General features: G+C 41.7%; 2 protein-coding genes across 4 annotated transcripts; one reads left to right on the top strand and one right to left on the bottom strand.

Moving 5' to 3' along the window:
- Positions 1-7385, bottom strand: esf1 (ESF1, nucleolar pre-rRNA processing protein, homolog (S. cerevisiae)). Of its 3 annotated transcripts, none has more exons than XM_067497329.1 (14): positions 7318-7385; positions 5911-6329; positions 5420-5793; positions 4655-4768; positions 4405-4514; positions 4015-4167; positions 3790-3904; positions 3284-3446; positions 3001-3180; positions 2268-2395; positions 2065-2155; positions 1739-1830; positions 1443-1598; positions 1-498 (listed from the first exon to the last, which is right to left on the bottom strand). In XM_067497329.1, exons 2-14 carry the CDS (start codon positions 6305-6307, stop codon positions 142-144), a joined length of 2430 nt encoding a protein of 809 aa, XP_067353430.1. In that variant the 5' UTR covers positions 6308-6329; positions 7318-7385; the 3' UTR covers positions 1-141. The 3 variants fall into 3 exon arrangements, with proteins under 3 accessions (XP_067353430.1, XP_067353432.1, XP_067353431.1); XM_067497331.1 differs by having other exon boundaries at positions 5420-5790; XM_067497330.1 differs by lacking the exon at positions 7318-7385 and adding an exon at positions 6984-7310.
- Positions 7386-8165: 780 nt separating this feature from the next.
- On the top strand, positions 8166-12511 carry ndufaf5 (NADH:ubiquinone oxidoreductase complex assembly factor 5). Its single transcript, XM_067497328.1, has 11 exons — positions 8166-8490; positions 8654-8694; positions 8786-8849; positions 8949-8996; positions 9144-9247; positions 9685-9724; positions 10272-10469; positions 10773-10833; positions 10969-11052; positions 11407-11489; positions 12329-12511. Exons 1-11 carry the CDS (start codon positions 8209-8211, stop codon positions 12416-12418), a joined length of 1095 nt encoding a protein of 364 aa, XP_067353429.1. The 5' UTR covers positions 8166-8208; the 3' UTR covers positions 12419-12511.
- The last annotated feature ends 4217 nt before the right edge of the window (positions 12512-16728 follow it).

Raw genomic sequence — 16728 nt, 5'->3', positions numbered from 1 at the left:
TGAGGCTGCAGGATTCACTTTTTACTCAGCGTGTGCGTGATTCCATGTTGTGTTCCAGGATAAACAGTTTAATACATCAAGCAGATCTTGTAACTTCAGGAGGAACCAACCAGATAAAGTCTGAACAGTTTCCACTCAAGCCTAAAGCAGTTTTGGCTTCTTCCGAGCCTGAAACTGCTCGGTTTTGCTTTTAATTGACTTGACCAGCAGAGACAAACTCGGGTCCATCGGCTTCTTTGCTGTCGAAGCATCAGAGTCATGTTCCTTCTGCCCAGTGGCTTCCTGTACATCATCGACAGGCTCCACTCGTTTGGCCGCAGCCTTCTGAGCACTGAGAACATCTTTGCTCCTCTGCTGCTCTTCCCGTTCTCGTCTGCGCTGTTTCTCGGCCTGGATGCTCTCTGTGGCTTTGGTCTTTCTGTAGCTGGGGTGGGACGGGTCCAGGTTGAAAAGGTGGGAGGTGAACATGGCCTGGAAACGAGGGTCTTGAACATTCACCTGAAAACACAGTGGCGAGACATTTTAAAGGATGAATTCTAAGAACCATGTAACAAATGTTCAGACTTTGGGTTTTAAAATTCTGGCTTTATTTTTGGAAAATTCACCACTTTTTCAAAAACCTCAATTTGTTTAGATATTAGAAATATTTTTTTACTTAAATTTTGTGAATTAATGTTCTGTATATTAGAACTCTCTTTTTTTTTTTTACTATGACCCTGTGTGATCACATATGGTTGATTGCTCTGCTGTAATATGTTCAGATTCTGCTAAAATAAAATCTATTACAGACATGGATGAAAATGACTTGTAACTGACAAAAGGAACAAACAAATTAAATCTATAAAATCAAACTGTTTTTTATTCAACAGAATATTTCCAATAACACGACAAAGGCCAAACTGAACAGTTACTATTTTTGAACAACTATTATATGACTAATCCAACAATTGTTTTTTTTAATCTGTTAAATCAAAAGCAAATTGAATTTTTTTTTTCTCAGTTTCAATTTATTTTCACAGATAATTGTTGGTTCTTGGTTTTATTCATTTTCCCAATAGAGAAGGGTTCTAACAAATTAACCACATTAGTAAATCTGAGTTCCATTTTGGCCTTGAATTTCTTAAAGTTCTATTACTGATAATCAAATACTTTATTTATACTTTTTAGTCAGTTCTCATTGCTTTGGTTGTTGATGCAAACTGAACAATTTGTCAATTGTTAGTGATGGAACTGAACCATCCCTCATTCAGAAAATACAAACTTTACTGAAATGTTTTTATGTTGAGCTTATTCTGATACTTTATGAAAATTTTTATCTCGCAGTACTTGGTGTACACTGTAGCATTTTGCTAAATACTGACTGATATTCGCTAATTTATTATTATAAAAACTACAAATCCAAAGAAAAGAACAGAATCAAAATCTCTGAAGCAGAGTTTCACCTGGAAGTCGTCGTCCTCCAGCGGCTCCTCGCTCTTCTTCAGGAGCTTCTTCCTCTTCTTCTTGCTCAGGTTCTGTTGTTCCACGATCTTGTCATAGTTGAAATGTTTGTGTTTGGCTTCATCAGTGTCGTCATCCATCAGCAGAGCCATCTCCGCCTAGACACACACACACACACACAGGTTCACACACTTTCAACTTTCTAACATCGACCCTCATCCTGTAGTGGAGCAGTGCAAAAAACTAAAAATCAAACTAGGATCCGTTACAGGTTGTACAATGTATGTTGACCTCTGACCTTTTGTTTCTCCAGCTCCTCTTCCTCCTCAGCTGTCCGCTCCTCTTCCCCTTGCTGCTTTTTCTTCCTCCTCTTCTCTTTGCCTTTACGATCTGCAGACAGATCAAACTGCTGTCAGTGAACCATTCAGATCTTGCTGGTCTACATGTTTTACCACCTCTCTCTCTACGAGCATCAAACTCTGTAGTCAATGTCACAGCCGTCCATCTAATTATTGTCTCTGTGTTTCCGTCTGATGTAAACGTCCATTCACAAGGATCCACTGATGCATCAAACCCAACCAATAAACAAAATCAACACTTTGACCCTTTGACAGTAGTGTTCACCTGTTGTGCCGAGCTCGTCTGTGAAGAAAGGGTCACTGAGGTCAACGTCTGCAGGAAGCTCATCATCGCTTAGGTCTTCGTTACCTCCTGCCTGATACGAAAAGAACAAAATGACGCGTTGATAAAATGTAGTCAAAGGTTTGTTAAATTAACTCTCAGGTTCATCATTACAGACACACACTGTGCTGCTGCTTCTAACTCACCTCTTTCCTCTGAGATTTCTTCTGCTTCTTCTTTTCTTTCTTCTTCTGCAGATATTCCTCCCAGGGGGTCAGCTTGTCCTTCCCCTCCATCTTCTTCTTCACCAGCCGCTCCGCTGTCTCCTTCAGCCCTGCAGACAAAAAATTATATTTAACAAACTACGGTTCTCACCAACTAAATATAACAGTGCTCATCAATAAACTCTATCATCTATATATGGTGCAGCTGTACCTTAATAGTCTGTGCTAGACAAAAGTGAAAACCAATGACAGAAAGCTGTTCATATAAGATCATAAGCTTGATAATAAACAAATGTTCAGGATTTGCAGTTGAAGTGCTGGCACTGGCAGCCAGCAGTGGTGGAGGAAGTATTGAAATGTTAAGAACTAATGCCGCTGTATAAAAATACTTTTCACGTGTAATCGTGTAATCAAAACACAGGACTCTACACTGGGTTTTTAAAAGCAGCAGTATGGAGAAAATATCCTGGTGACTGTTAAAGTTAGTTTCTAATTATTTTATCAAGGGGAGTGCAAACTTTTGCACCAATACAATTTTCAACAATTGACTAAAAATATATTTTTATACACTACGTGACCCTTTTACACATTGTCTAAATAAAGACATACACCAGGTGTAAACGTTTGTAAGATACATTCCACCACTGCTTGGCTACAAAGTTTGACAAAAGTAATAACTTGAACCAGGGTCACACACACATCCATCTCCTCGTACCTGGAACCCAGGTGATCTCCATCTCCATGTCTTTGTCTTCCTGCAGCTTCTTCTCCTTGTCCTGAATTCCTTTCAGCAGCTCTCTGTACTTTGAAATCTTCTCCTCACTGTTCTTCTTCTTCTTTTCTTCCTGCTGAGGTTTCTTTACCTCCTCCATGACTTGTTCTTCATCATCTTTATCTACAACAACATATTTACAGTTTTCTCCATCATTCCATTAAAACTTCAGCAGGGAAACAAACTCAAAAGAGTTTTCCGACTCCTATATTCCAGTGATTTTTACCCTCTGCTTTGTCTCCATCATCCCCATCGTCATCGTCCTCTTCATCGTCACTGGACGAGGCCAGGTAGGCAGTGAAGTCCATTTCCAGGAGCTCATCTTTGTTGAACTTTCTGTTCAAGGCAGTCACACGTTCGTGGTCGGTCTCATCCCATGTCAGCTGCACCTGTTCAACATAAACTCAGAGACGTCAGACTCCCTGTGTGTTGGTCCAGAATTCACTTAATCACTATGCTGTATTAAAAAGAGGAGTGAAGGAATAATGTCACCATGTAAATTCACATAAAGCAAAATCTGATTTTAGACTGTTACAATATAAAAACACCTTTACAGACCTTTTTAATATCACATACAGTTTGACATGAGTTTCATGTTACTATGGAAAGAAACCAAGTTTGGAGTTAATCTGGTTTATCTGAACCCTTTTTCCCCCCAGTCTGGATAAATCGTCTCACTCTTCTGGAACTACAGGATCACTCAGCAATAATTCAAAAGTAACCGTGACTTGCCTTTGAGGTGGCAGTGGCTGATGAGGTGAACACTTTGGGTGTGTAAGCACCAAGGTTAACGTCTGTCGCCACATCCTTGGGCTCGTCATCAAACTTGACGTCATCAGGAACAAACCTGTTCAATGAAGGACGACAGAGAGATTTTCAAAAGGAACAGGAAAACAAAACTGTGCACGACTTTCACCAAGTCAAAGTTCAGCTGCAGGTTTGTTTTCTTCTCATTACCGGAGGTCCAGGACAGAGCAGCTGCTCTCGTACTCGAAGCCGTCACACTCTTCATAGATCTTGGCAGCCGTGGCAGCCGAGTCACACTCCACCACAGCGTAAAAATACTTCAGGCGCTTGAACTGGTAATCACGCATCTTCTCCCTGTAAACCCTGAGAGGAGACACACAGAGGACAACAAGCAGACTGTACTAAAGTGGAGGATGGCAGAAACCTCAGAAAATGACATGAAAGCATCAAAGATGTTCTAATAATTTGTGTGAACGGACTATTACACTGGTCAAACTTTGGAACCAGACAAAATAGGAAAGTTTTTTTATATCCACCCAAATTATTCACAATCACATAATTGGATTTTACTGACTGTTTGTGTGTGTGTGTGTGTGTTACCTCTCCTCCTCTGTGTCGTCCTCAGAGTCATCTGGCAGTGCCTTCAGCTCCAGCGGTCCTTGCATCTCCTCCGTCTGCAACCTCTGCTTCCCAAACTCTGAAGGGTAAATCTGGAGGACAAAATCATGCACCGCGGATTATCTCACAGACCGAAGCACAAAACCTCAACGTTGGCCTTTTACTGAGCACGTTGCTTTATTTTGCCCCACAGGTCACATGTAGTATCTGCTTCCTTCCAGAGCAGCTTTACCTTGACCGACAGCACAGCTCCTCCTTTAGGTGTGAATGAGTTGAGCAGAGCCAGCAGGTCTTTGGCTTTCAGACGGTCCCAGTCCATGTTGCAAACGGCGAGTCGAGCAGAAACCTGAAACACACACGTTAAGAGCAGACAAACAAGGTTACAGCACGTTACAGATATCACGATGTTTATTAACTAAATACTGAACTTTATGCATTTCACAATTACATTATTTGTGTGACAACTATAATTACTATCATATTAGTTTCCTTCCCCTGCTGTCCAGTGAAAAGCTTGTGCGTAAGACTATTGTCTCTCCAAACTGGGTGACTAAGTTGCAATTTTATTATACAGAGGACTATGTGTAGGATCACACATTGCCATGTTTGAATTTAATGGAAAATGCAGAGATCTGCACACACAGGTGTGTTGAGCTCATGAAAAATGAGCCATGCTACAAACATCTGATGGTCATAATGACAGGAAACACAGTGGAACCATAAACAGCTACAATATTAATGATTTTAAACATATTCTGTATAAGAATAAAACTGACAGAGGGACTAGTTTCACTTCTGTGTTTTACAGCTGGTCACAAAAAGCATTTGAAAATGAGACTAAAAGATTAAATATCAAAAAATGTAACAATAACTTTTAAGTTTAAATAATTCTTTATTTTAAATAAACTACATTAAATAAGTGTTTCTACATTCTGAATACTTCTGACAGAGTAACACAGCAGTGTACGTCTTTTAGCAAAACCAGCCATTGTCTCACCTCGTCACTCCGTGGAGCGTCTTTGCACAGTTCTCCCCAGTCGTGTTCGATCTCCTCTTCCTCTCGATGAAGCACTGCATCCACATAATCATCATCATCATCATCTTCTTCATCTGAGCTGGTCTCTATGTTGCCCTTCCCTCTAGCCAGATCCGGACCACTGTCACTGTCCTCCTCTGAATTCAGACCGGACTCGTCCTCCTCATCAGATCTGCTCACTGAATCACTTTTCTTCTCCTCCTCAGCATCATCATCATCATCTCCTTCTCCATCCTCCTCCTCTTCCTCCTCACTGCTGTCCGAGACACTGTCTCCAAGGTCAACGCCATCCTCTTCCTCCTCCTCAGTTTGCGGGTGTTTATCGTCTTCATCTTCTGAAGGAAAGAACACAGTAAATGGCCTGCACTTCTTTACCTCACTGGACAAAGTGCTTAACAATCTTCAATAAAAATGTATCTGTTAAACCCCCCCAGAAAAAACCCTGTTCTCACCTTCATCCTCCCCTGCTCTGACTCTTTGCTCAGGTTTCCCTCCTTTAGCTTTATCTCCTCTGCTTTGCAGCACTTTCCCTTCCTTCCCCAGCTTCACCGTTTTCTTCTTCTTGCCCTCTGCCTTCTTCTTTGCAGGGTCCTTGTCGTCGTCATCTTCTTCATCCTCAGAGTCTGCGAGTTTATAGAAACGCTTCAGGTCCTCTGTGGACGTGTGGTTGATGGGTCGACCTCGTTTGTCCACTGTGTACCTCACCTTGAAGCGCTCATCGTGAAACATGGACTGGAAGCGTTTGTCGATCTTGATTTTGCGTTCTCTGTCTGGCATTTCCCAAAAGCGCGGGTCTTTCTGCACACGGAGGAAACGCTCATCGCCATCCTGGTTCTTTTTGGACGACATGTTGGCAAAAACTCGGTGTCACCTGCCAAACAATAAGATGTAAGTGGGTGAAGTGGAAAACAAAAATGACCCTTTTCAGCCCGTAGTGGACAAGTTATTTTATGACAATGCAACCTGGTTTAAGTGTATAAAAGTAGATTTAATGGCCAAATTCTTCTATAATTGCTCAAAGAAATTATGCTGTTTTTCTTTTACTTTGTAAATATTCAGAAATTACTTAGCTGACTAAGTTTTGTTTATTTATTTTGTTTTAACTACATATATTACTTGACATCCTTCCTGTTTTTACCAATACAGATGTTACTGACAGTGAACAGTGGAGGAAAAAGTACTGAGATCCTTTACTTAAGTAAATGACCAATGACCCTCATGGATCGTCCATGAGTGAAAACACCAAGGTAAAACTAGATTATTCATGCTGCTGCAACAGTTTATAAAAATTTAGGCTTTTTTTTTTAATATATATCTCTTTCATGTAAGCTTTTATTGTGACACTCCAGGCAAAGTGGAGCTGACAAAAACTCAACTGGGTCCAACCACAATAATCTTAAAAACAACATTCCAAACCATAATATTAATCCTTAACAATGTACTAATGAATTTACATTTAAAATAATATTCTGAAAACTAACGTTGACTAGCTGAAAATGAAAAGTAGTGTTAGCTACAACATTACCTATAAAGTGGTGTGAGGAAGAAGAATATGAACAGGAAAACACGTGTAAATAGAATATGACAAATAACACGACTACATCCTAACGACGCTGCTCGGTCTAAACACTGAGGACACTGTGGACATGTCCAGTCTCAGGCTGAAAGCTTTCGCTTCACTCGCTGCTTCAGTGTTGACATGTAAACAAAATGTCCGCGCGGGGAAGACGAACACGAACGGCGGGAAACCGGACAGCGACTGAAACTAGGCACGAGAGTCCGAACACACATGTGGACATATACTGACACGTGTCTTACAATGGGTCAGAACAACATAAATGAGAAATGTTTACTGATACCTCAGCGGCCCGCTGTTACACGTGTTTTCCCAGCATGCAATGGTGCCGTGACCTTTCTGTCTTCCCGCCCCTTTTTTCTAAGGCAAGCAAAGTGGGACAAACTGAGGAAAACGCGAAATTCATATAAGGCTCAAATATTTAACTGTCTCAATATCGGCAATGAAATTAATTTATTTTTAAATCATCAACTTATAATTTAAATATAGTTTCCAAGTAAACATTTTAAAATGCTGCTGTGTCCAGCCCCTCAAAGGTGACGATTTATTGCTTTTGTTTGTTGTTTCATATTGGGTGTAACTTATAATTAGCATTTTTTTCATAATTACTACCTGATACTTTATAGATCAGAGGCTAATCAGGTAATTGATACAATAATCATCAGCCACTTGAACTCTGGGAAATTTCTGTAGATCGATTAAATTAAAACAGTTTGCTGTCAACAGATCGCTAATGAAAACAGCTATGTTAGAGATTAAACAATTCACTTGTTAGTCACCAAAAATTATTTAGAATATTTTAGTTGTGCTCCTACTTTTATTGATAGATGCAAGACATATGTTACAAAACTGAAAAGAAACATTAAATTACCATAAAATGAGGTTAGGGGCTTAATGACTGAAAATAGACATTAAATAAATATGTAAATATTTGTTAATATATAAATAAATAAAAAGAGATGTCACCTGATAAAACAGCCATGTTTACCTGATGACAAGCGATAGTAATAGCTGTGTTGAGACAATAAACCAATGTTTAGTTCATTCCTAGGCTGTAATCCAGTTCCATAGATTCCAGTGAGTCCAGCAGAGTCCAGTTCCACGTTTTCCCTCCTTCGCCTGTCAGAGGTCATTCGGTGTGGAGGACAGGAAGGAGACAGTTCACAGCAGCACCATGAGCAGCAGAGTGTGCGGATGGGTCCTGCAGAGGCTGCAGACAGCCGGTTCCCTCCCTGCAGCCTCCTCAGCCAGCAGAAGCCGGATCAGAGCCGGGTATTCCTCCCTCTGCTGCTGCTGCCTCAGATTCCAGCACGGGCTGAGGTCCGAGCCCCGCAGAGACATGTCAGGGTCAGGCAGGGCCACCATGAATGTGTTCAACAGGGAGATGAAGAAGAGGCAGAAGAACTGGGCTGCGTCTCTGCAGGACGGACTCCAGTATGACTACCTGAGGGACGAGGTGAGACAGGACACATCTGCTGGGGTTTGGATTTGAGAGTGTTGGTGCTGTTACCACAGTAAAGGCTTTGAGTACCTGATCCACCACTGGGGGGTTTATGTGCACAGAACCAAATATTACTACTTCAGTTCTAAGTCTGATTGAGTGTCCTGCTGACTTCCAGGTGGGCAGTCGTGTGGCTGATCGGGTTTATGATGTAGCGAGGTGGGTTCACAACAAGAGGATTTAACACAACCAGCAGTAACCCAGTGTTAGAAATGGGTCCAACAGTGTGTCCCTCTTCCTGTCTTCCCAGGACGTTTCCTCTGGCTTTAGACATCGGCAGTGGGAAAAGTCACATAGCCGAACATTTAAGCAAGGTGGGCTCTAAACCCGCTGGCTTCACAGACAGCATCACTGCTCCTGAGGCTCTTTGATGATCAGATCCTGAAATGAGTTTCTGTTTGTTGCTGTTTCAGGATGTAGTGGAGCGTCTGTTCCTGACGGACATCTCAGAGACGTCTCTGGTAGGTGTTGACAATTTGAAAAGCAGCTTCTGATGCCTTACAGTTTTAGTAACGTGAAACAACCCTGGTGAGAATCAGTTTCATGGAAACTGTTGTGTGTATTTATCCTGACACATGATGTGAATATGACCTAATTTTAACCTGCAGAAACACAGGAGACAGAGTGAGATCCAGACCCAGTGCTTTCTGGCTGATGAGGAGTTTCTGCCGTTTAAAGAAAACACCTTCGACCTGGTGATGAGCAGCATGAGGTCAGAGGTTTCATCATTAGTGTCTGAGCAGGCTCATGACCACGGAGTTTCCAGGGACGTGTTGCTCTGTTTAGTGCATCGTGCATCATCACACAGTAGTTGTGAGGGTCTAAGGGGAGAATTTATCACACGTGTTTACTGGAGATGGGTGGATGCTGCTGAACTCCAGTTTCCATCTGTCATCTCTGAGTTTCATTAGACCGAATGTGATGTGCAGAATGTGTTAAATAACAATGCGTGTGACACTTTATTCAGATAAAAATGGACAGTCACTGAGAAATTGGTGAACTTTGCGGGGAGCAAAGACCTGCTCTGTTTTTTATTCACTCTGCAGATACTTTTAGTCCCAGAGGAGAAATTCTTGTTTGAATCTCAGCCCAGACCTGAACACGTCACCGAACCACTTCACTGTCACACTGACTGTGTTTCTCTTTCAGTCTGCACTGGATAAACGACCTGCCAGGTGCCCTCAGACAGGTGGGTTAACAGAAAGTCACATGGAGACAGCTTCACTACGAATAAGGCATCAGAGCTTTTCCTGATAATTTGAGATTATCAGTACGTCCAGCTGCTATTTCATCATAATGAACAAATAAACAGCAGTTTGATCCACATGATGATAAAACATAAGACACACAGAGGATTCAGAAGAGAAACATGATGAATAAATGATCTTAAGGGTTAGTGTTACTGTAACAGGAGAGACCTGACATAAAGGTTTGAAAACATTTTCTCGGGTGTTTAAGGAAACACCTTTTACAGCACCGACCACCTCACTGTCCATGAGGTCCAGGTCCAGGTCATCAGGTAAAATAGCTGAAGACCTGATTGTATTTTAGGACAAATTGAAGCATAAATGCAGGTAATTCCAAAGGGTTCCTTTACTTTCCTTTGCCACTGAACGCAGCGGTGATGCTGGTTCTGATCTCCCAGTACCCGTCCTGACCCGCTCCCCTGCAGACGCTTGTCGTATTCCTGCGTTCAGCTGACGTGTCTTCACTCAGATTGTGCCTCCTGTGCTCAGATCCACCAGGTGCTGAAGCCGGACGGGGTTTTCATCGGGGCCATGGCGGGTGGGGACACCCTCTACGAGCTGCGCTGCTCCCTCCAGCTCGCCGAGACCGAGAGGGAGGGAGGGTTCTCCCCCCACGTCTCCCCCTACACCGCCGTCACCGATCTGGGCAACCTGCTCGGCCAGGTCGGCTTCACCATGCTGACTGTGGTGAGGAGAGTTTCCTCTTTACGTTAAACACGGGAGCAGCTTTGATTTAGGCTTCAATGTTTCATGTTTTTAACTAATAATAGATAATATATAGACTATAGATACTATACTACTACTAGATAATATTAGGCAAATACAACTTTTTATAACCCTGTTACTATTTACTGTAATGTTTTCACACAAAAAAACCTTTTGAACAAGACTGTAGGCAGATCAACATCTTCCTGTGTCTTTATTGAAAAGTAACAGAAGTGTGATGTGTGACATCATTTCATGTTAATGTGTTAATCACCTCTGTTTCAGGATGTTGATGATGTTCAGGTTCATTATCCAGGAATCATGGAAGTCATGGCAGATTTACAAGGTACAAATTGCCAGATTATTAGGTACAGCTGCTCAGTAGGTTACAACACAAAAATGAGTTCAAGTTAAGTCAGTGTTTCATTCTATTTATCCTGAATTCACCAACTTCTCTGAGGTTTATTTGTGTTCTCTGCAGGAATGGGAGAGAGCAACTGTGCGTGGAACAGGAAGTCGCTGCTGCACAGAGACACAATTTTAGCAGCAGCAGCCATTTATAAAGGTGAGTCATTCCTGATGTGGGATCAGCTGCTGCTCCTCCTCTGTAACAAGTGACTACAGACATTTCTTAAACAACACAAAGTGATGACAGAGACACTCAAAACGTCGGCAGCAAACTCGTGTAGGAGCTGATGCAGGAACAGCTTCAGGAACAGCTTCAGATATTTTATGTGTCTTTTTCCTGTTCTTTTCTAACATTAACTTCATTTCCTTTATTTACCTCGATCTTTATTTTTCATCGCCCTTAGTGATGATAAATAAACCACATTTCTGCAGCTTTCACTTCCTCTTTCTTAGAAACCGGCTGTTGGACTGTTCTGTTAACTTTGCTCAATGTCTCTGTGTGTTGTTTCAGAGATGTATGGACATGAGGACGGGTCAGTCCCCGCCACCTTTGAGATCCTCTACATGATTGGCTGGAAGCCTCATGAGTCACAGGTAAAACAGCTGAGCTCCAGGGCCTGTGTTCTCTAAGTGTCTCAGACCCACTTAGGAAAGTTAACTTTGGACTAAAAAGCAGCTCACAGTCGGAGATAAAGGTATTTATGAAGCCTCCCACTCATTCTCAGGGAGGAGTTCAACTACTTCACAATTTTACCACATTCAGTGGCACAAAGTACAGATGGGAGCGATGCATGTTCCTTTTTTCACTTCACAGAGTTTTGTAGTTTTACAGAGAAGGAAATCAGCTGCTTTTCCAATGAAAACACAGGTCATCAAACATAAGTGAGACATAATTTATGTCACTTGTCTTTCTGTGGTAGCACATTCATTGGACATGGAAAGTCACTGAAATCCACTGTGTGAGTCGACTCTGTGGAAATGTCCTCGTCAGTCCAGTCCTGTACACACCACACTGAGTAGTATCACAAAAAGTACTTTATTATGTCGGTTGAGACCCAAATCAGCCACAACCTGCCTGCAACGCCCGCAGTTTAGCAAATATACTGTACATAACTGTCGTAACTGTTGCAAAGATGAAAATCTTAAAAATTTTCTTGAGAAATATGATTATGACTGTTAGTAACTAGATCTTAAGACTTGAACCCAAACTCTGATGTGCTAAACATTTTCCACCTCCCTCTACCTGCTGAGGTTAATGTGGTATCAGCCGCAGTATTGGAGAGGTTTTACAAGTATGAGTACAATTACACAAATGACACAAAGACTTTTAGACCAGTTAGGACACGGATCATCCAAAGACTTCCCTTGTGTCCCTGAATGTCCGAACTGAGACATTAAACACATCACTGCTGTTTTCATTGTTTCCCTCTCAGGTCAAACCGGCGAAGCGAGGATCAGCCACTGTGTCGTTTGGGGATCTGCCAAAGATCAACCAGCCAACCAACACACACAGGCATAGATGAACCAAAGACACTGTGTTTAAATATCATTTGTATTTGTAGCTTGTGTGTTTTTGTCAGAGAATTTTCTGGAATAAAGTTGTACAGTCAAAGCAGCATCATGAGCAGGTTCCGTTTCCTTTAAGTAAAGACTTGTTTACAATTATGGACAGGAGCATTCAGGATGTGAACAGTGGAGGACAGACTGTCTCTGTGTGGATGAAATCTGGTCTGAGATGCTAAATGGTGGACAGGGACAGAGCCTGTGGACTGACAGACCAAGGTGCTGGGTCCCACATTTGAAGAGGGGCAGCTGATGCTGCTCAGCCTGTCTGGAAAAACGTTGGTGGTGGACAGGAAGCCAACTGTCAAACCTCCAGGAGGACCAATGAGAAGTCTGTCCTGACTGTGGAACAGTGGACTGTCTCTCGACCCGTCTAAAGTGCCTGGAGGGTTCACTGGTGTTTGTCGTCCATTCTCCATGTGATTCAAAGACTTTTTGTGTCCACATTCTTGACAATATGTCCAACATGTCCCAGCTGGTGGGATCCTTGTGATCTTCATAGACAGGACATCAAGGCGTCTTCTTTTTTGTTTGCTTCTTTTTGTGTCTTACACAGTGCACTGACTTCCTGTAGATGTTGAATTTATACTGTGTAAAAACATTTGAACTGCATGAAGGGTGTGAATACTTCCACCACTAAATATCTGCAAACTACTACTGGTACTGCAGTAGTACAGCTGCAGCTGGTCCCCTCTGTGCAGCTTCACGAGCAAAACACGACGCCTAAAGTGAAACGTTAATAATTCACCGCTGCTGAAACTGTTTAGTAACGTTACTACAAATACCAGCTCCTGTACCTGCTGAACTGCAGTTTTTACACTGAAACACATTCCTTCATGCAGAGTGTGAGAGGAAACTTCTAATTCCTGTTAGTGTTTTATTTAATATCATATCATATCATCTCATGATAAACTACAACATACATGCAAGTTGCTGAGACACAAAACAAAACAGGATTTATTATAGTAAAAAATTATTTATTACATTGAATTTATTAAACTACATTTTTCATGTTCTGATTCTGTCTGAAAGTGATGCTGAGGGATTTAAAAAAAAAGAACTTTTAAGTTAAAAATAACAGGAATATGGGCTGAAAAAGTGATGAACTGACCCAGACCCAGTTCAGAGGAAAGAACGAGTACACGTCATGATGACTGGGTAAAAATACAGGTTCCATCTTTACATGCTGCTTTTTGACTGTACTGTACAGTATAATCCAAGTATACAATAGGTTTACTGGTCGACACTGTCTTAGGTTTTGTGTCCTGTCCTGTGTTATCTTGTGTTGTCTGTCTACACTGTCATCTGCACTGTTTGCACTCGATGCACTTTACATAGCTTGTGTTGTTTTGTAGCATCATGGTTCTGGAGAAACGTTATCTCGTTTCCACTGTGTACTGTGTATCACTGTGTAGTAAAAATGACAATAAAAGCCACTTGACTTGACAAGATGTAAACACAGTGGTAAGAATGAGTCAAACCAGTTTCCTGTTTTCTGCAAACATTGTTCATAAAATATGACCTAATCTTCACTAAATTTACACCAACAAACCCAGTAAGCACACAGTCAAACACAGTCAAACCTCAAACACACACTTCCTGTAGCTCAGTTGTTAAGGCAGTTGACCATGGACCACAGGGTCAGTGGTTTGATCCCTGCTCCTGGCTACATGTCAAAATGTCCTTGGGCAAGACACTGAACCCCAAGTTGCTCCCTGAACGTCCTGCTGCATCACCCGCTTCTCCTCAGCAGAGTTTACTGATCCAAAACACTGATAAGATATGTGGTCATTTTTTCACAGCTGCTTATTTTTGTCCCCAGAGTTGAGGCTTGAGGCTTGAGGCTTGAGTTGAGGCTTCTGCTGCGTCCCTGTGCAGTACCATCAGTTCCTCTTTACATACAGAGAACACACAATCTGTCAGGCTGCAGACATGATGTTTCACCTCTACGTTCTCCTCGCTGGAAGCCTCTGTCACACTGTGACTGGTGAGAAAATCTACTTTCTGAGTCTTTATAAGTGTATTAGTGACGTGTCCTCCTGTGTCTGCCTTTGTCCAATGAGTACACCTTCAAATTCCAACAAGGAAACATGTTACAGTGGTAGTAGATGTACTCAGACACTGCTCTGAAGCAAATGTACAACACAGTAAAAATACTAACAAGTCTCAAGTTACCATAGTTACTGAGGATTCTGAAAAATAAAAATGACTTTTTTTTATTTTGATTCAAATTTTAATTTAATTTTAATGTGTCCACTAATGTGGACAGTGTTTGTGTATTGATGTGTAGTCTGTGAATTTCTCTCTGAGCATCAAACACGTCTTAACAGAATATTGTTGACTGTATTGATCTGAACTGATCAGAGTGAACAGTGCAGTTGAAACGTATCATATTTCTTTCTGAAATGTAGAGTTAAAAACATATTTCCACAAGTAAAATGATCAGAGTTCTGTTTGAGTAAAGGTACAAAAGTATTATCAGCAACATGGAGCCACAAGGGTTTGAAGTTTTTATGTATGTATGTTTTTTTTTATCCAACACAAGAAGATATTTTCATTTTTAGCTTCTTTGTTTTGTCACAGGTCAATTTTTACCTCCACCATCAGTGACTGTGCTGCAGGACACAACAGCTGTGATTCCCTGTCCTGATCCCAGGCCAGATGTTACATGGAGTTGCTTCATACATGGTGCTACAGTGACTCTAGTGTCTGTGAAAGATGGTCAGAAGCAGAAAACTGACAAACGCTTTGAGTTACAGGCAGATAATTCACTGGTGATAAATAATGTTAAGAGTGATGATACTTCACTGTATCTGTGTAATGGAAAACAAGTTTATCTGAACGTGGTCACAAATTCCAGTGTGAAAGAAACTCAGCCTGAAGGTAAAGTCACACCACGAAACAAAGAAGTGGATCTTGAATCAGACCAGAGTGGAACAGCAGCAGCAGGGGACACAGTGGACCAACCGTCCTCAGACCTGTGCTGTAGTTTTTACTATGTGAAGGTTGTTGCGGTGGTTTGTGCTGCTCTGCTGCTTCTGAGCATCTCGACCCTGAAATTCTGCTCAAAAACAAAGACACAGAAAGTCCATGGTGGACAAAACTGTGACGTAGCAGAGGAGACGGCCCCATGATCATCGTTCTCTTTTTGTGTCCATGTGTCCATTTTTTCAATTGAAAAAAATAAAAATAAAATATATAGCATAACAGCACAACTATTACTCATCTAAAGGTCACTTTATATCTAAAGGTTTGACGTGTGTGTGTGTGTGTGTGTGTGTGTGTGTGTGTGTGTGTAAAAGCAACCAAATTATGAAATAAAAATGAGGAACAAGTTTTAAGAGAAGCAAAACAAACTGGCCTCAAAACAGTGTCAGGTCGTCTTTTGTAACATAAACTCATTTCCTTTATTCTAGCAGTTCTTTATTAATCATCACCCTCAGTGATAAAAATAGTCTTGTTTCTGCAGCTTTAACTTCTTTTTTCTTAGAAACAAACTGTCGGACGGTTTCTTCAACACACACACACACACACACACACACACACACACACACACACACACACACACACACACACACACATACACACACACACACACAGGCCATAGAGTCTATTTCAGCTGCTGTTGTTGTTGTCAGGTTATTTTCTGGACTAAACTTGAACAGCAGCATCATGAGCAGGTTACGTTTCCTTTCACAGGAAGTTAACTTTTAGAAACCCTCTCAAAGAAAAACACCGCGTGACATCACCTTTGTGTCTTCATCCTCCTGTAGTTGTCCTTCTAGCTCTCTGTTTCCCTCTCTGTCTCCCTCTGTGTCTCCCTCTGTGTCTCCCTCTGTGTCTGTCTCTCTGTCTCCCTCTCTGTCTGTCTCTCTGTCTCCCTCTGTGTCTGTCTCTCTGTCTCCCTCTCTGTCTCTCTGGACCTTTCTGCAGGTGAACTCAGCTTTGGAGCTGTGGGTTTTTACTGTGCAGCTCCTGCTCCTCCAAACCTGCCCAGCGTTTCCTCTGTTTCTCCTCTTGTTGCTCCTCTTTTCTTTTCTGTCTCTCTTCGAGGCAGACGACTCCACCCTGAGCCTGGTCCTGTCCCAGGTTTCTTCTGTCTCCCATTAGTTGGGTTTTCTGTAAATCTGTGAAGTGTGGAGATGATTTTATTGCTGCTACGTGAATAAAACTGAATAGAATTCACAGTCCTTCACACAGAGATGACTTCAGATGATCAGACTGATAATTCAGATGGAATAAAAACGTGAGGACTATGATACTGTTACTC

Source organism: Channa argus, chromosome 3, assembly GCF_033026475.1.
Source record: "Channa argus isolate prfri chromosome 3, Channa argus male v1.0, whole genome shotgun sequence".
NCBI lineage: Eukaryota > Metazoa > Chordata > Actinopteri > Anabantiformes > Channidae > Channa > Channa argus.
The sequence above is the reverse complement of the archived record's forward strand: the minus strand, read 5'-3'. Positions and strand labels throughout refer to the sequence as shown.